The 27,539-nt window shown below is 42.1% G+C and overlaps 1 protein-coding gene across 30 annotated transcripts in view; it reads left to right on the forward strand.

Annotated features, from left to right (window-relative positions):
• RIMBP2 (RIMS binding protein 2) overlaps positions 1–27,539 on the forward strand; it is a 279,893-nt gene that overhangs the window by 227,264 nt on the left and 25,090 nt on the right. For all 30 annotated transcript variants that reach the window (XM_043529348.1, XM_043529351.1, XM_043529342.1 and 27 more), the window contains 4 exons: positions 12,377–12,528; positions 12,897–13,364; positions 17,473–17,622; positions 23,908–24,066. In XM_043529348.1, coding sequence (XP_043385283.1) covers positions 12,377–12,528; positions 12,897–13,364; positions 17,473–17,622; positions 23,908–24,066 — 929 coding nt within the window. The remainder of the gene's footprint in view (positions 1–12,376; positions 12,529–12,896; positions 13,365–17,472; positions 17,623–23,907; positions 24,067–27,539) is intronic.

A 27,539-nucleotide genomic window follows, 5' to 3' on the forward strand; every position in this document is an offset into this window, starting at 1 on the left:
ATAAAACTCCTTTAGTGTTGAAGTTCTGAATCCTCCTCATGCACAAAAATAGTAATGTAAAGCATTCCTTCCCACTGTTGTATATTAATTAATAGTATAGACCATGATCCTGCCTTTGGAGCTGCCCGTGTAGATTCAGTTGCAGCAAGGCCGTAGTTCGCCCTTGTTGTTAGAACACTGTGTGTACCATCACATATTTCTCAGTCTCAACGCACTGAAAAGTCAGGAGGTTTTATTAATAATGATCTAAAGTTGGTCTGATTCCACTGAACTTAATGGGTTTTAACTAATCTTTGATTTTAGAAAATGAAAATCAGACATTTATTAAGTAAATACATTTTGCACATCTTAAGTAACAAACAAGAGCTGAGTGGCTTGCAACAAAGCTCCTGAACCTTGGCATCTCACAGTGATAATCGCTTTTCTAATGAGATTTCTATTATGTTACTAAAAATACTTCACTGCCAAGAGTGGTAAATTAGCATAATTGAAGTATGCCAAGTTGCATAATCCTGCAGTTATTTGTGCCATGACTTCTGTGAGGGATTGGAGGAGAAGTAAATACTAACTGATATTAAAGAGATCATCATTTTAAAAAAATGGATAACATTTGAACTGTTTTCTGCACCTACGGCTCTGGTTCAGATTGGTACAAAGCTCCTAGTAATTGAAAAATACTTGTGATATTAGAATTACAGGGGTCTTGTCCATCAACATTTTTCTAACGCTAAGGCCTGATTCTGCAACCCTTACATGAAGTAACACTTGCTCACCTTAGTGGTTCTGCTAATTGAGCTTAACGGGCCCACAGTATTAAAATGTAGTAGACAATGTTTCATTTTATAGAAGCCTAGAAATTAGAGATGGAAAAATCCTTGTAGGGCATCTCTAGTTCATCCCTGTCCAGCTACTACACCATTGTCCACTCCTCTGTGTAGAGACTGGGGTGTTTCAGGAAGATACCCCTGCCAGATCATAAATTAGAGACAGCCAAGTTTATCATCATCATTGAGCCCATAAGTACTGTGTTCATTTATGCTGCACGTTCAGCGCCTGCACGGAATAATCTCCCTGGGTTTCTAATTGATTGACCTATAGAAATGTGAATAGCTACCGATTTTAATGCCATTTTCTTTGCTTACAGTTAATAATATTTCTGTAGTGCTTTTCAGCCGTAGATCTGAAAGCACTTTACAAAGGTGGGTCAGTATCTTTATTCCCATAGGGAAAATTGAAGCACAGAGGTGCTAACTGTTTTCCAAGATCACGCAGCTAGTCAGCAGAAGCACAGGGAGTAGAACTCAGCTCTCCTGATTCCCGTCTGGGGCCCTGTCCACAGGCACAACTTGAATTTTTAAAGCTAATAAATCTGACAGACTTTAAAAAGCCAGGGGTAGTTGGCTGTGTTATTCCATGTTGTGTTTGATTACCAACGTTTGAGCGACGTTATCAAACTTGCCCCAGCAATTGAAGGAGACCAAGGAATGGTTCAGAAATGAAGCTGAAATGATGTAACACAAAATGGTTTGTAAGGACAGTCACAGCATCAATGGTATGTGTGACGTGAGCAGCAGCACGATCCAGAGATCATTGCCAACAATATCTGAAAGAATTCAAACAGCTCTCCAGTGAGGAACACCACTAATAAAGACAATGGCAAGAATCCACCTGCACTGCAATGCAGTTGCTTTCCTTCGTTCATCTACCTACTAGAAGGAGCCATTTGCAAGGAGAGAACTCCTCATCTACTTAGACTTTCAGAGGACTGACTGCCTTGGATGCGGTTCAGAGGAGAGATGGACTACATGTGGCTCATGGTGAGTGAAATTTCAGTCCAATGGCATGTACTGTTCTGTGACTTGATTGACTGCCTGTTGTGATAAGATTTCCACAAAGTAACTGGAGTCGATTCTGTCTTCCCCTCGGTTTACGTATAAGGAGACATGCAGGATAATAGCGGTGCTGGGTAGGCTGCCAGTAGGATTGTAACTCAACGGTTTTGAAAGTGCATTGATTTATAACTTTGCACAAAAATATCCTCAGCTCAGGCATGAATTGTGTTGTAAGAAGTGCAGCTTTAAATCATTTTGGTAGCTTGTAAAGAGTAACATAAAAGACAGCTTGGACTCTTTGGTCACTTCCACAAACACTGGGCTTGATTTCCCACCCCCGCAACCTTCCTGCGGGGGGTGTATTATGCACACCCGTACGCCCACAGGGACAGCTCTGCTGGAATGTGCATTTGTTGCTGTGGGAGGGCAGGTGGCAGCGCTGCCTATGCCTTGTGCAGTAGGGGAGGGGGACTGGCAGATGTAAACTCTACTGCACTGCCTTTTATATTGTGTGGTGCACAGCCTGGGGCGGGGAGGCTAACAGGAGGTGCAAGGTGGAGCTAGGGGCTGTTCGGGCAGGGCATGCAGCAGGGAGAGTGAACAGTGTCCCCCCAGTACTCGGAGGGCGGGGGACGACAACCCAGTCTTGCCCATCCCTAGGTGCTGCTCTTCACCTCTTTCCCTCTCTGACTGCTGGGGACTCCCTGCTGGCTCTCCCTGCTGCTGCCCTGCCTGGCCCGGACACCTGGTCAGCTGCAGCCTCATGTCATTTAAACTCTCCTGAGCCCATGGGAGTGAGTGGCTCTGGGCAGGAGGAATAGAGGCTGCAGAGTCCAGCCCCCATCCGTTCCATGCTGCTGTGCCATGGGCTTCTCCAGGGATGGAGCCAGCTGGGTCCTGTCACCGCCTTGGGAGTGAGCTGTCAGCTCCCCTTGCTGAGCCACTTTGTGCCCCAGACGGGTTGGTTATGCGACTCCCATGGAGAGGGCGGGTGCAGCAAAAAAGGCTGAGGAACCTCTGCTCTACAGGAGCCAGCAGAGGCTGCCCAGGTGATGCTCTGAATCAGTACATCTGGATGCTGTGGCCCCTGCCTGGCTGACTATCCTAGTGAGTTACATACTATGCACCATATCATGGCATCATACTGGCATAGGATTTTGGCTCATCCAACCCTTCTCTGCGCAGGTGTGTAAATTCCAATGACATTACTGGTGGTAACACAGACATACTTTCCCAAGGGGGAATTGTTACCTCTGTATGTGGTGCATTGCAAGCCCTTTTAGCAGAGAAATAGTTTCAGGTTCAGCTCTGAATTGTTTTGCTTTGTGAGTTCAAGTCACTCTCTCAACATTATCTGTATTTCATATGCTGAACATAGAAGAAAGTGCTGCTTAATAGTATAGGTCCAAATCCCGAGGGCCTTCCTTGGCTTTTACTCTGTCTTACTAAGGCAAATTTCTGTTGAAGTGTAGGAATTTGCCTGAGAGCTGATCTATCTTGAAAATTGACAGCGGCGTAGCTATTCCTCCCAATACACACCCCTGAGAGACACAGCTATACTGACCTAAGCCCTGGTGTAGACAGCGCTAGGTCAATGGAAGAATTCTTCCATTGACCTAGCTACCGACTCTGAGGGAGGTGGATTAACTATAGCAACAGCAGAACCCCTCCCGTTGCTGCAGTGAGAGTCTATGCTACAGCAGTGCTGCAGGCGTGGTTCTGTAGCGATTTAAGTGTACACATACCCTCAGTAAGGATGGGGTCAGAATGAAGGATCTGAGGAGATTTAGCCCACAGATATCCCCATACCATTTTCTCTACAGCAGTAACTGAGTACAGTCCATTTCTTTAGCAATCTGAAGTGTTCCCATAATATCTCTTTTCATCATAAAGACCAATGAAAGAAGAGAAGGTAGCTTGACCGTTCACCCACAAAACACAGCAAGGAAGAGGACTGTATACATTGAAGAGACCCACTTAGAGACAACTTCCCAGTCCCAAATGCTATACAAAGCTAGCCAAATAAGCATGCTGTGATGGTGCCTATGAATATGGTACTTTCAACAACCAAGGAGAGTAAATTGCAGCAAGGGGAAGAAACTTGGCATGTGACACTTAGGGCTGTGTGGAATATTTGTATCAAAATAGAAAATGTCAGAATGGAAGGTTTGTGCATTTTATCCTAATGTCCAGTTTTGCTTTAAAAAGCCCCAAATGTGTTTGAAATTATATGGACTGTATGTAGCTCACTGGACCTGATCCTGCATGGCATCAGTTGAAGTCATTGAATGGGAATCGGATAAGGCCAGTTAGTGGCTAGGGAGCCTCATCAGTATTTACCAACCCTTCCGCAGATGAGAGACATCCCTGGTGAAAAGGCTCACCAAATTTCACTGTACTCAGTGCTGATGACACTACGTGTCCGGCTCTAAGCCCGTGTAGCTCTTTGTCTCCCCCTAGTGGCTAGATCATGTAAAGTGGTTTCAGGCAGCTACTGCATAGGAGCTAACAGGCATCAAAAACTCATGCTTTGAGATCCAGGTGCCCCAGGGTCAGTCGCAGCAGATGACCCAACCAGGGGCATTGTTGCAAATCCATGTCAGTTTCTGATTGTTTCACAGTGAAGTAAAATTGCCCTTGATGAACAGCTAACAGTTTGGTTCTTGAATTTCAGCATTATAGATATTGAAACAAAGGGAGAGATCTCTGTGAAATAAGGGACAGAAATAGAAGTTAAAATTACAGCATATTCCATGTTTTTCTCTTGCAGGTATTACCAGAAGTAAGCAACCATGTTTCCCTGCTTCTAAACCCCAGGTAAAAGGAGGAGAAAGCGAACATGGATGGAAAGAAAGTCAGATGTCTTAATAGGGCTGTTCTTACCATCTTATATGTACTGATTTACTCTGTGACCCTGGACTGTTCCCCCACCTAAACCACAACCTTATGATCTATAGTGTTAAGGAACGTATTTCAAAGATTATTTTAAAAGATGCTGAGAAAGTAATAAAGATAGTTTGTCTGAAGGGCACATTCTTATTGTGCTGCTTTGAGGAAAGATGCATATGTGTGAGTAGGTGTCCCAGGGTCTAGTGCTGCCATAGCGAATGTCAGTTTTAGTAGACAGTGCAGAGTGAAGCACAGCATAAATGGCCACAGGCAGCTGTTAACTTTCATGCTGGCATTTTCCAAAGGGCTTCAAAGGTGCCTACTGGTGTTACTTTCTTGGAAGGTTGGAAAGCCTCACGCTCTCCTGCCCTGATCAGTAGTGTGTACCCTCTCAAGGGAAAACCACTTGTACGGGGTAATAGTGGTCCTTACAGCTGATCACAGACGATGCAACAAGAGACTTTCTGGAAACTAAAAAGGGGGGGGAAATGTGCTATGTGAATTCTTAGCAAGCTGAACAAGGCGACCAGCCACGTTCCAGAGCAGTAGAGGGCAACTGCCTTCAAATACAGGACCAAGAGGGGCTGCCCCTCACTGATTCCGGTCATAGCACAAAAAGTCATATGCTTGCATGGTTAATGCTTGAAAATACACATCCTCTTTATCTGGTCAACAGCTTTTTAAGTGACTCTTTAGTGCTGCGAAGGTTGGTCTTTAGTTCTTGGTCCAGCGGAGTACTTAAGCATGTGCTTAAATTTAAACACTGATTAGTCCTTTGCTCCCTCCCCTCCTTTAATTTAAACCTTTGGCTGGATCTTTTGGAGCCTCTTGCTCTTCTTGCTCCACTTTAGCTGCCTGCCCCACCTTCCCTCCATGTCGTCGTAGTATAGGAACTTTGTTTTTAGGAAAAAGAAAAGGAATACTAGTGGCACCTTGGAGACTAACCAATACAGACTAACATGGCTGCTACTCTGAAACCTGTGTTTTTAGGATATCTGGTCTGACCAATCACCAATTTTAGGTTCAAGAAGGAGTTTTCCATTGGGGCCAAATTGGCAGCGGTCTGGTGGGTTTTTTCACCTGTCAGCTTCTAGGAGGCACAGTTAGATTAAATAGGAGTAGGATTTAGGCATTAGTCATTTGTGTTAATGTTTAGTTCATCGCAACTTGCAGCCAGTGTCCAGTGCAGATGAAAGGCGAAAGGGCCAGTTCCCAGAACTAAGACACCTGGAATTTTGTTGGTGGACCTTGAGCCTGTGGGAGAGGAGAGACCTGAAATCTTCACAGACGAAGGTCCCTCTTTGGTACCGTCTGTCTCCCTAGCCGGGCAAAGGGTGAGAGGATTCAGAAAAGTAACCTTAATCATCGGGGTAGGCTCAGGAGAGTCTATCCTGAGTTATGGGTTATATGATGGGAGCCCTGTAACTCCTGCACTGGACTCAGTTAAATGCCTGGTATGTGAGAGTTCGAGAAAATGGGGCAGCTAGAACTCCTTCTCAGTGTTATCTTAATAAACTTATGATCTGCTGCTTTAACCCATGCCTCACTCAACGGCATGTCCTGATCAGTAAACACCTGCCACAAATATTTGCGTGTCACCCATATGTATTTTATATCATTCCATTGTTTCTTCTCCTCTCACACCCTAGTGCCTTTGTTTAGCGGATTAAGCTCTTTGAAAGTGTTGATGTTACATTAAAATAAATAAAAGAAGCCCTAGTATGCTCATCATTGTCCCTTAAAATGAATTGCCACTGTGCTTTGATGCTGATAATGGAACTGCTCAGTAACAAATGTTCCCAGGGAAAACCGCTCTTAATTTTAGCAATGAATTTGTTATTAGCATAATCAGTCATTCACATGAAATTAGGTACAGTATAAAAACTCAAGAAACCAGCTTCTGAAGATATTACAATGCGGTGCATGTACTTTAATAGCTGTGTGACATGGCTAAGCATAATTAACAATTGGCACTAACTGACTTGTTTTGGATTGACAAACTCCCATATAGGCAGAAGTTGCACACATTGCCTTGTGCTTAATTCAGCCACTGTTAAGGCTTTGATTCTCCATGTAGTTTGATCAAAACTTCAGGAGGCAGTTCATTGGTTTTAAAAAATAGCACTATTTTCATCCCTTTTAGCAGGTATTATTGGGAATTCAATTAGCAGCTAAAGAAAGTTGCCATTTAATTCACAGGGAAGGACAAAATTCTGAATGAGATTGGAGGGGTTGGGGGAGAGGGAAACAAGACCAAGGAAATATCCGTGATAGCGAAGATGTCCAGAGATGGACAGTGGAAAACAATTCGAGATTTGGAAATATGTCCACGTGAGAAGAGATTGAAAGGATTGGAACTGTTTAATCTAGAGAGGAGACAGTTAAGAGGTGACATGATAGAAGTATCCAGAATGATGATTGATATAGAGGAGATAAATTGGACATTCCTATCTACCCTTTCTTTTAATACAAGAATAGGAGGTAGCCCATGAAACTGAAAGGTTATTTAAAACAAACAAAAGGAAATAATTGTGTTGCTTTGGGATTATTATTGGTTTTATACACAACACGTAATCAGCTGGTGGGACTTGCTGACACTAAGGCTGACATAAAGTCCTTTTAGCTGGACTTTAAAAGGAATTAGACATTTGTATGAGGACTCGTACACAAACACACATGATGCAGCATAAGCTAGCCACTTGCTGCCTTGAACTAGGGAGAAATACCTGCTATGGGAATCGAGGATATTTTGTTTCCTGTGCTTTTCACCTTCTCCCTTTGCAAAGATCTTGAAAAAGTATTGGTGTAACTGATTTTTCTATTTTGACAAGAAGGTCAAACTGTAGCATAAACTGTAATGGAACTAAAAAGAGAACTGCAAAAATAATGCAACAGTTTTAAATCGGAGACAAACCAAGATGTTATTCAGTAAGTTTCTGACGTTACTGCAAGTGTCATGCAGTTTCCCTGATCACCCACATTAATACCAGTGAAGCATTCCTGGTGATCCACTAGCACTTCCATAACCATGGAAAATATCCCTTTTGGTTTATGCGCTTGCTGGCAAGATGGATTGGTGCTAGAATAAGGAGATGCATCCTATCTATCATCCCGCTACAGTCGGGAACCCCGTTGCTTCAAATCCCCTTCTGCTATTTCCTGCCAACTGTCAAGAGTCACACTTGTGTGCAACAGAAGATGCTTGCTGGCCTTGCACATTTGAATGACAGCAGTTCCCACTGTGGATTTTCAAACTGCTGACCGATAGACATCCAGCGTGATCGCCGCTTGCTTTTCCACTGTCAATGCAGCTTTCTTTCCGGTGTCTCCGCGCTGGAGGGCTGGGACAAGTTTGGCACACAGCTCCAGGAATTCGGCCTTTCACATCTGAAAGTTCTGCAACCTCTGTTCATCATCCCAAATCTGCATTATCCTGTGATCCCATCACTCAGTGCTCATTTCTTGGACCCAGAAGTGCCTGTCCACTATGTGGAGTTAATCTGTGGATGCCTCCGACAACATGATACGTTTATTCGCTGTCTCCATCATCCATTCCTTGTCCTCTGGCATCTCGTCTTCGACATCAGATCACCAGTTGTAGTGGTAGTTGTTGAAGCAGATACAGGGGTATCATGTGTCCTGTGTTAGCAACAGACATGAGAATTGCACTAAGCTGTACAGAGTCGCTTCTGCTGGAGAGATAGCAGAGATTAAAAAGCAGTACATGAAACTGGGGGAAGTTTTTACAAGACACAAAAATTATGGGCTAGAATAACCATGATGGGATGGAGAAAGTGGCATTGTGGGAACTTCACCCCTAGCTTTCAGAAATCCCTGGGTGAATTGCTGGTATCCTACAAAGCACTGCAAAAATCTCCCACAAGGCATTACACCGGAGTAAGGTACCTACCCGTGATGCACCAGATCATCTCTTGATGCGACAAGTTATTGTGAGGTGCTGTGCAGCATCAGTGCAAGCTGCCAAGTGCATGGGCTCAAGCGACAGTCATGCAGCTGCTGACTTTTGGAAGCTGACAGAGCGTCAGACTCCCACGCTTCGTAGTGTAGACACAGCTACAGGAGGCAGGCTTAACTTTAAGCATGAGAGCAATCCTTCTGATGTCTGGGATTACAGACATGCTAAAGTGAGCCAGGGCTTCAAGTACTTTGATGAATCAGGGCCATGGAAAAATTCAAACGTGTAACCTACTGTAATCTGGTCTTGATGTCTGTTACCCGCCACGTGAGCCGGTCAGTTTTAAAAGTTGCTCACCCAACGACTCCTCCACACCGCTGATCGATTTGGCTGACTCATTCCCACCAGTGTGATGGAGCCAGTTTAGTGTGTGTGTGTGTGTGTGTGTGGGGGGGGGGTCTTACGCACTGAGGTGGTGACTAACTGCCTGATTTTCATGTGCTGGGTACCCCCATTTCATACAAACTTCTTGTGGAGTTTTAAGTGCACCTCTTAAAAGCAGGCCCTGGAGGTGTAAATTCTGTGGTGTTTGTATTAGGGCCTGTGAGGTTATTAAATATACTTAGCCGAGAGGACACTCATTATAAACCACATATTCCTCAGCCTTTGGCAAACACAGCGACTGTGATTAGACTTACAATTAAAGACAAAGCCCTACAAAGTGCTTATTTAAAACGCAGGTTTCATGACTGACTGCCGCCCGCATGGAGCTATGAATTAGTACAAGTCTCAAGAGGTTCTTTGGGTTGTGATGGACTGACGTGAAAACAGAACAGCTCTCCTTTGCCTTGCGGGCTGAGCCGTAAGGAATTGACTTGCACTGGAGAAGCTGAACTAGCCACCGCATCTTTCAGTGTAAAAATTTCCTGTCCCCCTCTCCTCTCCTCAGCTGTGGTTTCCCGCGAACTGGAAGGTTGGCTTGCACGTGGACTTTGCTCACAGAAGCACTACAAGCAAGCACCGTTGTAGTCAGAGAACCACCTTGCTAACCAAAAACACAGGAGAAAAGACACAGCATGGATCACGCCATATTTATTTTTACGGGGGGGGAGGGGAGGGAGTGCGCTAAGAGGCTGTTTAGTTGTCTCTGACCGTACCTAAGTAAAGCCCCCTTCTGCCTATAATGGCCTGAACTGTAACGAAATGGCTACAGTGTGTACTGATGCCCTCTAGAGGACAGAACTTGGTAGCATCGATGGCCCTATTGGCTTCTTGCCAGCTTCCCAAAACCCATGTTTTACCTAGTTTACAGCTTCATCATTTTCTTTTCTCTGAAAATGAGTGCACACAGGAACGACATGTGTTGGTTCTTGTGTTGCCCTTGATAGAGGAATTGAAATTGGTTGTGCTAAGTTCTATGGCGAAAAAAAGAAATTTGCAACTGCTCAGCTGTGTCCTCCACCAGCAATTCCAGAAAGCTTTGCAAGCTTTTTAACGTGATAAACTTACCAGGATTTGACAGTTAAATTAACACAGCGGGCTTTATGAAATATACATGAACTAATAATCTCCAAGATATTTTTACTTTGGGTTTCCAGCCAACATGGGGCTATTTATAGTAGGTTCAGTAATGTGTTTTAATTAGGGATGTACTGAACATGCTAGTAGGTTAATGTCCTTTAAATGCCTTAAAAGGCTGAGTTTTAGTTTAATTTTTTTTTCCAGTGCAGAGTGGAGGCTTTGAGCCTAATTCTCATGTACACTATGAGAACAGGATTCAGCCTGCCCCTTTCATCCCTCTGGCCCCTCCAATACACAGCCTTTCACAAGGCGCAGTTACAGTCTATCCCCAGCCATGGTCCATCCCATCCTTTATAAAGCCATAGCCCCATGTCCTTGGATTTGGCTGGCATTCTGTGTGTCTCTTGACACAAGCTTTCTTCTGGACTTCTGCATTCACCGTTTTTATTTTTTTCTTTACAAATTAAACCACGATTGTGTCCAAAATGGCAGGTAATATGAAAAGTTATTCTCTGCATAATAAAAATGACAGTAAGTAGCCCATGTATTATTTTTAAAATGGAGCTGTATTCTGTAAGGCATATTACTCAAGGACTTTCTGCAGGCAAAGGACCCCCATGTTGTGTTTTTCTCAGCAAGAAGCAATCTGATACAGTGCATGGTGCTTCTGAATTTCATGCAATAGCTGGTTTGAAATGTTTTCCTGTCCTCCGCCCTCACAGCCCTCCCACAATACCCACTAAGCGGAAAAGAAATCAGTAATATTTGCAGTAAGATGGTGTCTAATATAGGCACTATTCCAGCCCTTCCTTGCAGCAGCCTTCCAGGTATCACTGTTGCAGAACAAAGGGCATGTGATTATGTACAGTAGAACCTCAGAGTTAAGAATAACAGAGTTATGAACTGACCGGTCAACCACACACCTCATTTAGAACTGGAAGTACGCAATCAGGCAGCAGCAAAGACCAAATATAAATAAATAAATAAAAAAGCAAGTACAGTACAGTGTTAAAAAAAACTGCTAAAAAAAAGGGAAAGCAAAATTTTTCTTCTGCATAGTAAAGTTTCAAAGCTTTATTAAGTCAATATTCAGTTGTAAACTTTTGAAAGAATAACCATAATGTTTTGTTCGGAGTTACGAACATTTCAGAGTTACGAACAACCCCCATTCTCGAGGCGTTCATAACGCTGAGGTTCTTCTGTACCACAAACACCAGTGTAAATCACCTAGGCGAGTTGTTTCTGCTGGTAATTAAACTAACACCAGTTTACTGCTGATATTGCAAAGGGTAAGGTGGGGAGGGATGAGGAAACAGCTGTGTATCAGCCTCACTGGTTCAGAGCACTGCTGAAATGGGTCTGTTTCGTTGTAATTTTGTTGTATTTAGCAAGTATCTCAAGAAAATTCTGGTCTGCAGGGAGCCTGGTTCATTTCCTACCACCACCTCCTCCTCTTCATGTGCGTCTTCTACTGGTGGTGCTTTGAAATTTCAGAATCAGCTCCCAGCACGCAGTGTTCTGTACTGATCTGTGTTTCAAAGGCAAGGCCCCAGGGAGTCTGTAGCCAGTCATAACAGGTTTCCATACACACTGATGCCTCTCCTTGCCAAATTCTCCCACCACCTTTAATATTTACCTCTCCCCACATTCAGAAGAATTGAAGCATTTGTTCAAGAGCTAGGGGAAAAGGTAAGTACATGAGCAGAAACAATGTATTTCCCTTTCCATTTTGTGATTAAAACAACCGAGAGGGAGCAGGGTCTGGTAGATGGTTTCACTAGACTTCTAGGTTCACATTCGTGGCTCCATGACTAACCTGCTCTGGGATCTTGGGTAAGTCACATCACATCTCGGTGCTTTAGTTTTCCCTTCTACAAAATGGGGCTAGTGATACTTAGCTCTCCTTTGTTAAAGTGCTTTGAGAATCATGGACCCAAATTAAAAGTGATGGATTTGACCCATATATTTTCCTAATCATTATCAAAAAAAGCAAGGAAAGCCTGTCTGGCTAATGAACTCAATACAAACCTTTCCCACCGTTCAAGGTGTGAGGACAGTTAGCCCTGTTATGTATGAAAATGTATCTTCCCTATATGCAGAGAGGGTGATAAAAAATCCGCAGTCCTCAAGATTCACAGCAGACCTTGAAGTGGTCTGTCTAGTTTAAAGCATGAAACCTAAAAGAATTGAATGGTAAACAAGGCTTTCGTTCTCCTAGGTCCTCCAGCTCCACCTCAAGATATTACCATACAGGCTGGGTCCACACCAGCTACTATACAGGTGTCCTGGAAACCACCAACCCTTACATCCACAGGGACCTCCAATGGAGCAAATGTTACTGGCTATGGTGTTTACGCAAAAGGCCAAAGGGTAAGGTTTCTTTTGCTTGTTAGAGTGATCAGCAGCTGTAGGTGTGCAGATAGATTACCAGGTAAAAGCAGCAGTTCAAGGTTTGCTGAGTTGTTCTGGGTTTCACTGCAGCTATTTTGTCACTTCATTATTTGCCTGGTTTGTAAGTTAGCTGTGGAGTTCCTGAATGTAAACTCATCAGGAAGACATAGCTGTTCAGACATGCCTAGCGGAAGTGTTACAGCTGATTGGTGCGAATCGATACAGACCTGCGGTGCTGATTATTGCAGCCAATGGGCAACACTTTGCAAGAGCATAGGAAGCCTTTCAAGGTGGCTATGGGAAGAAATGTCTTTTCACACTTTTAAGTTGCTTGTTTATGTATTCAGGTGGCAGAGGTGATCTTTCCAACAGCAGAGAACACCTTCGTGGAGCTAATGAGAATACGAAATGTAGAAGCTAAGGAAGTTACCGTGAGAACACTTTCTGCACAAGGGGAATCTGAGGACTCTTGTGTTGCTGCCATTCCACCTGACCTATTGGTGCCTCCAATCCCTCACCCTCGGACAGCTCCCAAAACGAAGCCATTAGCAAGTGCCGGGGCCCCAGATACCAAAGATGAACATTTAAGTCCACATTTAAAAATGGATGAGTCATGGGAGCAGACTCGTTCAGCATCCCCCATTCATGGACACACATTGGAGCCTCCTGCCCCCAACTTTCAAAGCCCACTTCAAGGAAGGAGGTCTCCCTCGCCTAATCGAATACTCCCTCAGCCGCAAGGCACACCCATCCCCAACACTGTTGCTAAAGCCATGGCGAGAGAAGCTGCCCAGCGGGTTGCAGAGAACAACAGGGTAAGGCAAGCTCTTTCTTACACCCTGTCATATAGAGTGGCTTGGTTGCAAATCATTTAGTTTTAAAAAGTAAATCACCTTTTATATTAAAGTTCCATTTATAAATACTTTATAAAGGGTTAATAACTGATTAATAAAAAGTCAATCAATTGTTATAGAGTCCATTAGGTCTGTAGGTTATTTATAACTATGTCTAATAACAATCTATAACTGTTTCTTCTGATGTACTTACAAGCACCTAGAACATCATATCTGTACATGGAATCTTATGTGAATGAAATCTATTAAATCTAAAGCTTGCATAATTGATTAAACCTTTTTATAAACCAGTTATAAATTCAACACTAATATAAACCGTGACCAAAATCTACTCCCAGATGTTTGAGTGGATACTCTGACCATGAAGCACAGAGATATTGTAATGTGCTATCCTTTGATCTCTTGCTGATAACCCCAACGATTCTTAAAAATGGAAATATATTTTTAAAAAATCTGGTTTATTTTTGGCCAGTTAAGTTCAACATTTGGCTCCCCACACCATGTCACTGGGGCTTCTTACCTCAGTTAAAACAGTCAATAACAAAATACTAAGCCTTCAGCCTCAAGGCTTGTGAACAGAGCCACCTGATCTGTAACAAGAAAAATCTCTGTGAAAGTTTGACCAACAAAGAGCTGTTATACAGTAAGCTCCTGGAGCTCACTAATGCTGAGCTCTGGCAGGTCACTAGAGAGAGCAGGTTGCAGAGGTGCGGGCCCTTTATTCATTGAAATCGCTGTGTTGGTTGCAATTGCAGTCTCAGAGAGTTAAGCCCCAGGAACAGACATCAAGAGCAGTCTCATTGAATATAACATCTAAGAGGGAGAGTAGTGAGAGGTGACGTTTCATAGCCCGTGTTACATTCTAAAAGTGTAAACACCCACGCATGTAGGGCTTGTTACATCATCACTGACACATCAAACACCACCAGATGTGAATAGGTAGTGCAGAGCACTGTGTTCCTGTCAGTGTGAAGGGATGATTCATTGCATTAGATACCGGCTGAAGCTCTGTAACCCCAAAGGCTAACAAATTTCTTTCACTAACCTGTCCCGTCTGATGTGGATCTCCATAGGCTGCTGTTACTTTTGTGGGCAGAATCTGGCCCTTATGCAATAGAATCCTGAGGTAAACATCTAACAAACCCCCCCCAAAAGGGCTGAATCAACGTGCTCATCTCGATGACCAATGAACCATGCAAACAAACCCTTATAGAGTGAGATGAAACTAGCACCCTGTAGCTGTTGCTTTCACCTTGCTCTCAAATTAATCTGCCTGGCAGTCGCGGGGCGTTGCCTAGTGCAGATGAACTGGACAGTCTCAAAAACAAACCCACCATAAAACATTCCTGAAAACAGTTGATCATTTCCTATTTCCTACATGGGGCAATTTCCCAAGACCACAGCTTGCTTGAAATTCCTTGTGAACTAATTAAATTAAGTTATTAGTACATGGGTATGCTCTGTCTAGGAATAACTCTGCATGACTGTCATGCTGTGCTTTGTTTACCATCCAAACTCCACAGGGAACAACGTCAGAAATGGAGGCAGTGTAAGGAGTGCTGGTGTATCGTGGCTCATGTTCTCGAGAATGGTTTCTTGGTTTTGATGAATTCTATTAAATGATACAATGCTGCAGGGTCTTCGGGGCAATCTATCCCCACAAATGCATGAGGCAATTAAATAAGACAGTTTCAGTGTTAGAGCAATAATTAACAGCAGAAGGAGAGTAAAGTGGAGAGATATAGTGTAGGGGGAAAGGGTATATATTTTTGGATGAGATTTCGAAAACGATAGGCAGTCAGTGATGTGGAGAGATCTCACCTAGAGGCTGTTCTGCACAGCAGAGCTGCAAAGGAGAAGGCTGTCACCCCAGCAATGGTGCAAGTGCGGACAGGAGGATGAGTGGAGCGATTGGGAAGAGGGCAGTGAGAAAGGTTCCCTGAGGTGGGATGGAACAAGTATTATAGGCCCCAGTTCTGCAAAGCACTTAAACACATGCTTATGTCCATCTCTGGTCAGCAAAGCATTGAGGGATATTTCATAGAAGTCAAAAGAGAAACTTGTGCCTGTCTGAGAAAAGTTGAACGAGTGCTTACTTTTCAGATTTTTAAAGGTTTTTTAGGCACCTCAGGTACCTGAATATCTTTCAAATCTAGCCCTAAATGCTTTGCTTAAACAGGGTCCTAACAACTAAGACAGTAATTTAAAACTGCACACTGAAATGGGTGAGCAAACTCAGGCTCTGATTCTGCAAACGCTTATGCGTGGGCATAACTTGGCCCACCAGAATAAAGTCCTATAGACCTCAGTGGAGCGATGCAGGTCCATAAAGTTAAACGTTTGTTTGCAGGATTGAGGTGTAAGTCAAGTTAGCCCATTGGTTCACATTAACACCAAATATTTTATTTTCTCTTATTTGACTTGCTATACACAACGCTGCAAAACCCTATTAATGGTAGGTTCTCTGGATACCTCATGCAACAGAAGAGACCTTCAAACGCTACAGCTTGAATGCAACACGAGAAGAGCCACCTGGGCCAATGCACATGGATTAGCCTCCTTTTTCTTGATTTGTTTGTCAAAACAAAAGTGCACAAACCTTATCTGATTGACAGCTGAGCTCAGCTCATGAGAATGAGATTCTGTCCTAAATTTAAATTCTTAGGAGGGGGTCGGGGGAAAAGGAAAACAAAAACACCAAACCCAGTTATATAATGACAAGCAAGTTTGGATGCCAATTACATGACCACTGAGCCTTTTAAAAAAGCAAATGGCAAATCAGAAAGAAGGGCCCAATGACCTGGACACAAGGCTATGTATTAGAGGAGCACAAGTGGGTCTGTTTTGGATGGCTACTGGACTGATTGTAAGATGGATGGAGCAATGGTGATTAGCTAGAGAATGACCACAGTTTAAGGGAAGGGGGCTGAGAAACTTTTTTTAGTTTTTGCAAAATCACTGATCTACATTCCAAAACAGGTTTAATTAGATTCACGTTTGGACTAGTCATTAGTAAATCTTGGAAGGTTCAATGCAGGGAACTGGGCAAAAGTTCAGGGGCTAGATTCACTCTGGGGTAAGCCAAGTTCTGCGAGCAACACCTATGGTACATAGTCCTCAGTAGTGGAAAGTCCCCTTTGTACTGGGTGGCGGTGGTGTAAGCCGTGGGAGCCCTCACGTACCTCTAACCAGAAAGCTGGATGGTGTGGACTGAGGAGGGCTTGTGGTCAGCAGGATCTAGTGATTGAGGGTGAAATTCACTTTGGTGCAGAGGATCAGCACAAGTGCTTATGCCTTCACAATAAGAAAGCGTTACTGAGGTTTCGGTCGTGCACAGACATTGTGCTGATCCTCTGCATAGTGCTGAATTTCACCATGTGTGCATTGTCTAGGCAATTTCTGCCAGTGGACTCCCGTGGGATCCCCTGGGAGAGATTAAAGAAAGGATTTAATAGAAATTAAAAGAAACACCCTCTGTTCTCCCCAAGAGTGAGTGCCCTATGGGTGCAAAGTCCTGTGCTTTTCAGGAAAGTGGCACATGCAAAAGGAAAGATTGTTCTCCACTTAGTCCTAACACACACGAGTCGAGGCACTGAGTAGTAATGTCCACAGTTAAATTCAGCATCTTCAGGGGCGGAACTCTGGTTTTATGTCTTCTCTGAAAACACTGTGCCTTCAACATCATGTTGAGACATTTATTTCAGTAATGATTCAAGGAAAGAGCTCTACCTACTGCATCCCCTACGCCATTTCCTGGAACATCTGGGTGTTCTTTAAAGATTACCCATCCAAGTACCCACCTAGCCTACGCTTGCTTAACTCATGAAATGTGATGGGATTCTAGCACAAGGAGGTATATGCTGGTGAGTGAGACCAGTGAAAGGGCTATGATTTAAAGGAACCAGAAGTTTATCGTTCGAGTTTAAGCCATAGGGATATTTAAATGTGCTCTTGGGGAGTCGTAGAGGCAGCAGACCTGGAATCATTAACATCTCTTTGTTGGCTTGCTGGGAACAATGGAGGTGAAGGGGGGTGCCCGCTTTTCTTTACCATGTTGGTGTTTTGCCAGATGGAGAGGAGGAGTGTATTTAGCGAAAGGAGTAACACGGTGCATTATGCAAACTCAGATGAGGAGGAAGATGGCTACGATTCTCCCAGCATTAAAAGGAGAGGGGCTTCAGTTGATGATTTCCTGAAAGGCTCAGAGCTTGGAAAGCAGGTAATTAATGTGACCTCGTTATGGTAATAAGGAGAGATGCAGGTCTGCAATGTATTGAAAATACTTTATGATGCTCAACACATTAACCACAGCACTATCATTCTGCTGACTGTCAAACCGATATGCTCTATGGCTAAGCAGCCAGACCTGTACCGAGTTCGATGAATAGGCTTTTCTACTCCTACAGCATTATACTGCCTTTTAGAAGCTGGAAGTCTTTGTAACTGTCTGGCCCTTTGCTCATTATAAAGGGTGATATATGAATCTCTGATAGTTACAACTAGCAACAACCTTAATACTGAAAAAGAAGGTAAGTGGAGATATTTTTGAATCTGGGCTTTCTCTGCATTATACTTTATTTTTACGTATATTGACGTGCTATAAGACCAAAAAAAGGGCTTGGAATTTTTTGTGTCATTTGAAAGCCATGAAATATCCTCCTTACAAGCAAGGAGCTAACACAATATGTTCCTGGCATGCTGCAGCAGGGAGAAAGATGCTCTCAGAAGAATTTCCTAAACCCAGTCTTCAGCCTCACCCTACTGAAAGCACTACAAGACAATTTAATTTTTTACTTTCAAGTGAGCTGAGCCCCCTATTACAGTAAAGTAAAAATCGGGCTGGAACTTTTTCTTAGCATGTTATAATACCTTGTTGGCAGAATACTCCCAAGTTCTGATATTGGACATAATTAGAGATGTTTAGCCTTTCATTTTATTTAAAGTGATTTTTCAATGTGGTATTACACCACTCTGGTGGCTACAGTTTCAAGCTTAACAGAGTGAAAGTCACCTCTGCTACTTGCTTCAGTTTTAGAGTCTCTAGTAACACATAAAGACCAAGGATAGTGACCACACACACATTCACAAGTACAAGGTCTAGTCTGTTGTACAAGTTTTTGTTAATGTTACACAATTAAAGTCATGATTGCCCAAGCATATAGAAATTCTTTACAGACCTATGCACAAGTTACAAATATGGTTATGCTCACATCTTCCTAGATAATGTTAGGGTCTGATGGATCTTTCATGGGTTGATCATCAGTAGAGGGATGGTTCCTGCTGGAGTTTTCTTGTAGGAAGCTCAGTTTTCCTAATCTGGGCACCCTCTTTTTCTACTGTGATTCTGACTGTACCTCATTAGCAGTTAGGCACATCATGCACCTTGCAATTAGGGTATGTATTAGAAAAATGTGACTGTCAGGTATCTTGTAAACAGAAAAAATTACTCTTACTGTTAATTTTTTGCAATATCACCCATTCCCATAATCTTGTAGCATAGGGTCATTCTTTGGTCACTTACTTATGTCAAACATTTCTTAAGCCAATGGTCTAGTATGGCTAAGCTAAAATCTTACAGGCCTGTAAGCCTTGTATTTCAGCCTTATTTACTTAGATAACTAATGCATACTTATCCCTTCTAACTACAGATCAAGCTTATACTTCTATAATCTTACAATTTAACTCTATTTAGCATACAATGATTATATATGACATAGAATGTTAGTTAATCATAACATCACACAATAAATGAACAACACATAAAAAACATTGGCTACAGATGAGTCCAAGCAGTGACATTTGTTTTGCACGCACAGGTTTCCTGAGTGTTCTGGGATTTTGGTTCAGCTCATTATCAAGAGAGTGGCATTTGTAAGATATTGATATTGTTTTGGATTTCAAATCCCCTCAAAGATGTTTGACTTGGGGGGGTTGGTTCCATCTGTAGAGGCAGTAGTTCAAATTTGTAGAACTCCTGCACTCAGGTTGCACCTACAGACTATATACACGCTCTCCAGACCCATGTTCAAGGTGCATCTGAGTCTGCAGCTATGGGAATTGTGTTTCAAAACACACTGGTACATGGAAGTAACTGATTGCACATGCAATTACCTGACTTGTGCAGCAAATGAGCGGTTTGCAGGTGAAATTTAAAGGTGCACCAGGTTGATTAAACCAATAGATATAATACAATTTAAAATTATTTTATGTGCATCTAGGCAAAGATTTTCTAAAGCGACTATTGATTTCATAAGGAAGTCTGCTCCATTATTTAGGTGCTAGCCTGGCATTCTGGAGAGCTAGGTTCAATTCCCTACTACGCCACAGACGTCCTGTGTAACCTTGGGCAAGTCACTCAATATCTTTCTGCCTAGGTTTCCCCAACTGTAAAATGGGGACAGTAGCACTGTCCTATATTACAAGGGTGTTGAGAGGGCATTAAAAATTCTAAGCTGTTCAGACACTGCAATAATGGGAGTCATATAGAAAACTAAGATTTTGGTTGTCTCCATTTTTGTAAGCCCACTTTGAAACCCCTGTCTGTTTTACTGAGTTCTAGAGATAGAACACTTTCTAACATTAACATTAACACTTTCTAACATTAACCCATTGTGACACTTTCTCAGGGTACCCAGGATTGTGAATCTCCTTGTAACCCCCATCTCAGTGAGAGAGAGACTGATTGTTCTTAACTGGGTTTCAGATCTGTGACACCACCCAAACAATCTCCTCAGGGCCATGCCAGCCCTTGCTTTGCCTTGCAGGTTAGCTATACCCCATACCCCTTTATGGTGTTCCCCTGCAGTGTCCAGCCCTTAACCACTGGACACTCATAGAAATTACCAGGGAATTCTGTTTAGTGAGGCAGCTTTTCTGTGTTCATTAAATACAAATTGATTATTACCCGTTTATATTTCAGCTATATAAGAGAGGCACCTACTTGCAGCTTAATTGCTCATTTTAACTATTTAAGAAAACTGAAAAATTGTACTGCGTAATTTGTTAGTAAAGAGCCAATTTCTGTACTTTTTGTATGTAATTCTACTACATCAAGACCTAACGAGGAAGTTTAATAGGAGGGTTTTTTTAATAAGATTTTAGGCGTAATTGTGATTTTGAAAGAATCTGGTAGCTTATTTCACTATAAGGCAATCAATAGTTTGTTAGCTTATTATAGTGTGGCTTTAGTCTGTGTGTACTCATTGGTATTCTGAAGTTGATGCCATACTGTGCATTTATGCCCAGTTAAAAGCTTTTGGCATAGTCTCACTTGATGTGTCTCATGCATGAAGAAGATAGAAAGAAAGAAATCAAAGCAGGCAACCACAAATACAGGTTAAAACGATGTTGTTCAGCAGTGGTGTTCTGTTGATACTAATGGAGGTGGCTGCTGCGGTCTATATTTCTGTAACTGTGTAACATAATATATGGATTTTAAAAAATTCCATATGTGATTATATAGCTCACATCCCTTCCAAATCAAAACAGTCACTGGATCTGCCACAGACTTCCTGTCTGACTTTGGGCAAGGCAATTAGGATTTTTAAAGGCTAACTACCATTGAAATAAAAATATTCAAGGCTTACCCTTGACTTCACTGCAACTACTCACTGCCTTCAAGTTAAGGATGTGCATATGTGTTTTCAGGATGGGGGCCCAAAACACAATGATTTTTTAAAAGTCTGTTCAAATTGTTTGAGCTTCAATATCTTGTTACATGCCCATTAGATGCTTCAATATTTTGTAACGAATTAATCTATTACTAACACAGAATGTAATTGTACAATTATTGCTTACATAAATTTGAGCTAATTGCATTACATGTCTTAACAAGTTCTAACACCTCAATTAGAAGGTTTTCATTAAATAATTGGTGGGTATTTAACAGACACCTCTGTTATTAAATCAACAGCAGATAAGCATTGGAGATAGTTTGAAAGGTTCCTGCTATGTAGCTGTGCAGCTTTTCTCTGGCAATAACAACCTTTGATAATCTACATGATATCACAATCACGGCTCTCATTTACACAGTGGAGCCCCCAATGAACTCCCTTGTATTGTCCGTATTATAACTGAGAACAGGGTTTGACTCACTGAAATTGGAAGCAAGACTCCATTGGAATGGCATGGGTGAAAGTGAGAGCATCAGACCAAATTCTGGGACTCTTTCATTTCATAAAGTAACTGAAAGTATTAATTCCTGCAGTGGCTTTTATTCTTAAAATTACCCCCTCATGTAATACAGCTGAGGGAAACTGAAAACATTCATGGGTTTGATCCCATTCCCTTGGATAGCAACGAAGTGTTCATAAAAGGCTGGATCTCAGAACCCTCGATAATAACGATCCTTAGCTTTTATACATAGACTACAAAGTATTTTACAGTGGAAAGTAAGTATCATTATCTGCATTTTACAGTAGGGGACATGGAGGCTTAGAGAGGAGAAGTAACTTGCCCAAAGTCATACAGGTCAGCAGCAGAACTGTGAAGAGAACTATGGTCTTCTGCCTCCCAGGCCAGTGCCTGATCTACTGGACCAAGCTGGCTCCCATAAGTAATGAAAGAAGGAGCTTAGCATTAATGAACATCTCAAACAGCTGAGGCACATTGTAGAGATACACACTGAGATCTCCAGAACTATTGTCTAGGGATCAAGAGAGTGCAAGTCTGCTGTAATATTTGGAGAGTGAACATATTTTCACTTCAGGGTAATTGCTTACTGCAGACATTTCATTTCATTTCTGGAAGTTTACAGCAGTTTATTGATGCCAATACATTATGGAACTATAGGAAGTGATTCTGGTCTACGAAAATTGCTTCTGCTGTAGTATTTCTTCTGGGGAAAGAGAGTAACTTCTGCTCCCTGACATTCTAGTATTTCAGTAACTTATTCTCCAATATCCTTTTTCTGAGGCAAATAGGTTTACTCCTGGAAATTGTCTCTACAGCATATAGTACCACTTCCTTGACACTGAAGGTGGGACTGAGCTATGTAGTTCACATTTGAATCTGAACATATCTAGACGGAAGGGTGTTTGGATTCGAGCCTCTGATCTGGCCCATTATAGAGATGTGGGGCTAGATCCTTGTCTAGCATAAATCAGTGTACACTGGAATACACCAGTTGAGGATCTGCCCCATGAAATTCGGATCTGGAGCCCCATGAAATTCGGATCTGGAGCCAAACTTCACATTTCAAGTATATTCAGACCTGGAATTTTTGTTTGGGCCTATCCTATCCTGAATTGCTATGCTTCAGACTCAAACTGTATATAAAGATCTGGACTTTTTTGCTGTCCGTATTTTGAGAATGGGAAGATTACACCAACAAAGTAGGAAGATGTGTTAGCGGCTACATTGAGATTTGCATTTTAGTTTTTATGCAGTGCATGTGTGAAACTTTTGGGCCCATAAGTTTTAAGTAGGCCTCGACTTAAGCATTTGCACAAGTAGATGAAACTGCTGACAGACCTGAAGCACCAGTGTGATTTTGTACAGAAAATTAGATGCCTCATTTTAAAAATGGGTTTCAGAGTAACAGCCGTGTTAGTCTGTATTCGCAAAAAGAAAAGGAATACTTGTGGCACCTTAGAGACTAACCAATTTATTTGAGCATAAGCTACAGCTCACTGTAGCTCACGAAAGCTTATGCTCAAATAAATTGGTTAGTCTCTAAGGTGCCACAAGTGCTCCTTTTCATTTTAAAAATGTACCTGTAGATGTAGAATCACAGTAATGTTTGGTTTGTTATCTGGACTGTGGATATAAATCATGACACTAGTAAAACAAAACAAGAATTTACCAAAGACAATTAAATTTAACACCAACAATTCAATAACATAGCTCATTTCTTCCGTCCGTTCCACCTAGTTGAAAACACAGACAACTTAATTTAGTGGAACTAACTCTAGAAGGACATTAAAATTCTATCAATTCTGCTCCCTAGATGCCTGAATAGAATGAGATCATTGACCCTCATCAGCCAGTGAAAATTTACAATATAGAAACATTATGTAAGAACTAAATGGTGCTCTTGAAGAGTCACGTGGGGTTTACAGTTTGATATAGAAAACATCAGATATGACAATGAAGAGTAGCTTACATGTGAATGGAATTCACGATCTCAGCTGGAGCCTTCACCAGATGGTCAGCAAATCCACTGACACGTGCAGGGCCTCTGTAAATCAAGGAGCTTTTTTTAATCGGGGTCTCATGAGGTTTGTGGTGCAGTGGAAGTGCAAGTGTAATGATGCCCCTGGTTGGGTCATATGTAGGGACTGAATCCGCGATTTCTGGAATTTAAAGTGTGAGCAAGCTAATAAATCTCTGTATATTATCTAGCCTCTTGAGGGCTACCGAGAGTTGCACCTGGTTAATGTGGGTTACACAAGGTATTATTGCAATATTCAAGCTGCCAGTTGCTACCTTGCCCCCCATTTGTGGGGGCACTGTCACTTCAGATTTTAAACCTGCAGCCTTTTTTCTTTTCCATCCCATCCAATAGCCGCACTACGGCCAGGGTGAGGAGTACCACACGGAGAGCAGTAGGGGCTCCGACTTGTCCGATATCATGGAGGAAGATGAAGAAGAGCTGTACTCAGAAATGCAGCTGGAGGATGGAGGAAGAAGACGAGTCAGTGTAACATCACATAACACACTCAAGGTAAGAGTGACGGAAAAGGGGGGCTTAAGCGTCAGAGAAGGGCAAGCCAAGTTCTTCCTTTCTTCCACGCACTATCATTTTGTTAGTCTGCTGTGGACGTTACAGTTCACAGTGGCCTACAGACTAGAACTGGGATGAATGCTGTTCATAATGTAAAGTCCCCATTATGAAGTCCACTTAATACTCAGTTCTCTGGTGTTAGCCAAGAGCGTCACATATTGAAGACTGTCCTTGGGCTGTTATGCAATTATCTGTTTTGCTGCACATTTGGGGGTGCTGCTGTGCTGCAGTATATGGAACGTGCACCCAGACCACTAGAGGTTTTCTGACGTGTGCATGCGTGCACATCCACGCACAAGTCTTTGAATTTAAATATCCTGTGGACATCCTCTCCATATTACTGACCAGGTTTTTGGAACTACCCCCACGGGATCCTTCTAGTGCATGCTGGTAACGGATTTGGGGAGTTTTATTCGGTGCAATATGGATTCCCAATAGCATGGATAAAGCCCATAGTCAATGAATCTTAGTGTCGCGATCATTAATGAGCTTCTGGTGGCAGAGCAGACAATGGCGAACATATGTCAGGAATGAAGTCCCAAACACTGCATGGGAGCATTCATCCTACAAGGTGATTTTATTCATCTGATTAAAATACACACTGCAAACACTAAACTTTCCCAACATAGAATTTCTGTTTTCTGTAATATGACATATAATAACTGCCTCTTATGTGTATACCATTACCATGCTAAGATGTTTCTTCTTAACAAGCCAGATGACTAAAACTATACAGAAACCTACAGGTCGTTCTTCCCACAACCAAAATGCTGTGTTACTAAAGAACATACCATACCCTTATGCAAAGTACATACATAGGGATATTGTAACCATTGCTATAACTGCTTCTATATATTTTATACACAGACTTAGGATTGTATGCAACTTATAAAGAGATACTGTCAAGTACATTTTCAGAAAAAAATCTTTCATTCTCCTCTTTAGTATCCTTGTAAAAGCTTGAAAATGAAATGGCTCCGATTGCCACTAGGCAGACACTTAATTATCCCTAGACCTCTCTAGTTCTTTATGAATCAGTAGCATATTTACTACTACTTTTTACATCAGCATTAACAGTACTATCAGCCCAACTCTGAACACATGGGCCAGATCCTCAACTGGGGTAAATTACCATATCTATGTTAAAGTCAGTTATGTTATATGCTGATTTAATGCAATCTGAGGATCTGCCCCAAGGTTCATGGTTAACATCTGTTTGAATGGCTGTGCAGAAGCAGAATTTAATGTGAGAATGCCACATAAATTTAGGGCAGATGGAGTAAGTTTAGAATTTGGAGGACACTCACCACTTGCATTTATAACTATATTTAAGTTTTAGATCAGGTTCTAGAACTAAAACACTTGTGTCCCTGTTTTGCTAGATCCAATTCAGCTTTGCAGCTGCTGTAATTAAAAAAGAAACAAAAAACACATTGAGCGAATTGAACTCTTTCAAATGCATATGCGATTTGCATTTGAAAGTACACCAACCCATGCACTTCGAGCTATGATTGCAGATAGCTAACATTCAGTATTTTCTGTACCAAGTTAATAGATACCCTTATCCTAAAGGAAAGTGTACCAGATGCATGACTCACTTTACTGTGCGGTTATTATTCCCTTCAGTTGCTCTTCAGATGAAGGCTGATGTGTAATCTAGAAAGAGATCCAAACTTGAATATCAGGTTGAAGCATCCATGAAACTTGAGGATGTTTGGAGTCTATTCAAAACTATTCCTAATGCACATTTATTTATATTTTTTCCATATTTATGACACCTTTTCAAAAAAGCTCTGGGAACATGATAGACAATTAAAAAGTGTATTCAAAAATAATTCACACGAATACAGTAGAACCTCAGAGTTAGGAACATCTCGGGAATGGAGATTGTTCATAACTCTGAAATGTTCATAACTCTGAACAAAACGTTATGGTTGTTCTTTCAAAAGTTTATAACTGAACGTTGACTTCATGCAGCTTTGAAACTTCAATACGCAGAAGAAAAATGCTGCTTTCCATTTATTTTTTTAGTAGTTTACGTTTAACACAACACTGTACTGTACTGCTGGTTTTTTTGTCTCTGCTGCTGCCTTATTGCGTACTTCCAGTTCCAAGTGAGCTGTATGGTTGACCGATCGGTTCATAATTCTGATATTTGTAGCTCTACGGTTCTACTGTAGTGTCAAAAATTAACTCTTTTAAAAACTCCCTAGCCTTTGAAGAAAAATAAAGCAAAAGCCAGCTCAATCTGTCTGCTCAGAGACAGCCTGAGCAACGGGCTTTGTAATGTCCCTGGAATGGCAGCAAACTAAGGCTCTGTTGGACCAAAGGGGAAGGAGAATTCCAAAGTCACTAAGAAGATCCTGCCCTCACTACCCACATGCATAAATCTAGGCACTGTCTGCTCAGAAGTCCCAAGCTGATTGCTGTCATTGGGGTAAAGCACAGAGAAGGGTGGTGTCCATGACCCAAATAGCTAAGGACTCCATAGATCAAAGCCAACACCTCTTTTCTCATTAATTTGGATAGCCCAGCATCTGCTTCAGAGTCCCAGAGAGACACATTTGCATAGGATCCTTCAATTACACTATTCCTCAATTTTTGTAAGCCTAAAAATAAAATGTGTCTTTTATTTCATTTATCTAAGCTGTTCAGATTTTGTCCAGTCCATTGTAGTTCTTACTTACATCTGGTATGTACTGAGACTTATATTTGGGTCAAGTAACAGGTTGCTTGCCAAGTAAGAATTTTATTAAGCCGATTTAGGATGACAGATCCAGCGTGGACCAGTGGCTGCAGGTAGCCCCCAATTCTCAGGGTCTTTTTTGTGGAAGCCAAGCTTAAAAAGGGTGTAATTTTTATGAGGTTGTGGAGGGCACAAGAACTCCTATTTTGACATTTGCAGGGCACCCTTTATGACTTCATACCTGCCCTGAGTTTGCTGTCTTTGGGCAGGATGGCATTGTGGAGTTTCTTGTTAATCACCTAGGATATTTTAACTGATGCAAAGCAAGAGAGAAAACTCTGCTGTAGAACGCTTTCCGAGATACACTCCACGGACTAGAACAGTTCCAGCTTGGCACAGAGCACAAAGAACACTAAGCACTCGCGCCATATTCTAACTTCACCTCCACTCTCACCACAGCTGAACTTGTATGCCGCTTTTATTGCTTTGTGTTGAATGCATGGGTTTATTCTTGTTAAAGCATCACAATATCAGCGGTGTTTGTACTGACCTCCCGTGTTCTAGCTGACACCAAGCCAATTTAATCATGTCTTTATTTCCAGATTCCTGTTCAGAGCATGACATCCCCCCTCACTGAATAAACTGCATGCCTTATGTTTGCCATTGCTCTAAAACTAATTCTGTCTTTATTTTTCTTTCCTCCTCCCCCTTTTCCCTCCCATTTTAT

Source organism: Chelonia mydas, chromosome 15 (assembly GCF_015237465.2).
Source record: "Chelonia mydas isolate rCheMyd1 chromosome 15, rCheMyd1.pri.v2, whole genome shotgun sequence".
Lineage (NCBI taxonomy): Eukaryota > Metazoa > Chordata > Testudines > Cheloniidae > Chelonia > Chelonia mydas.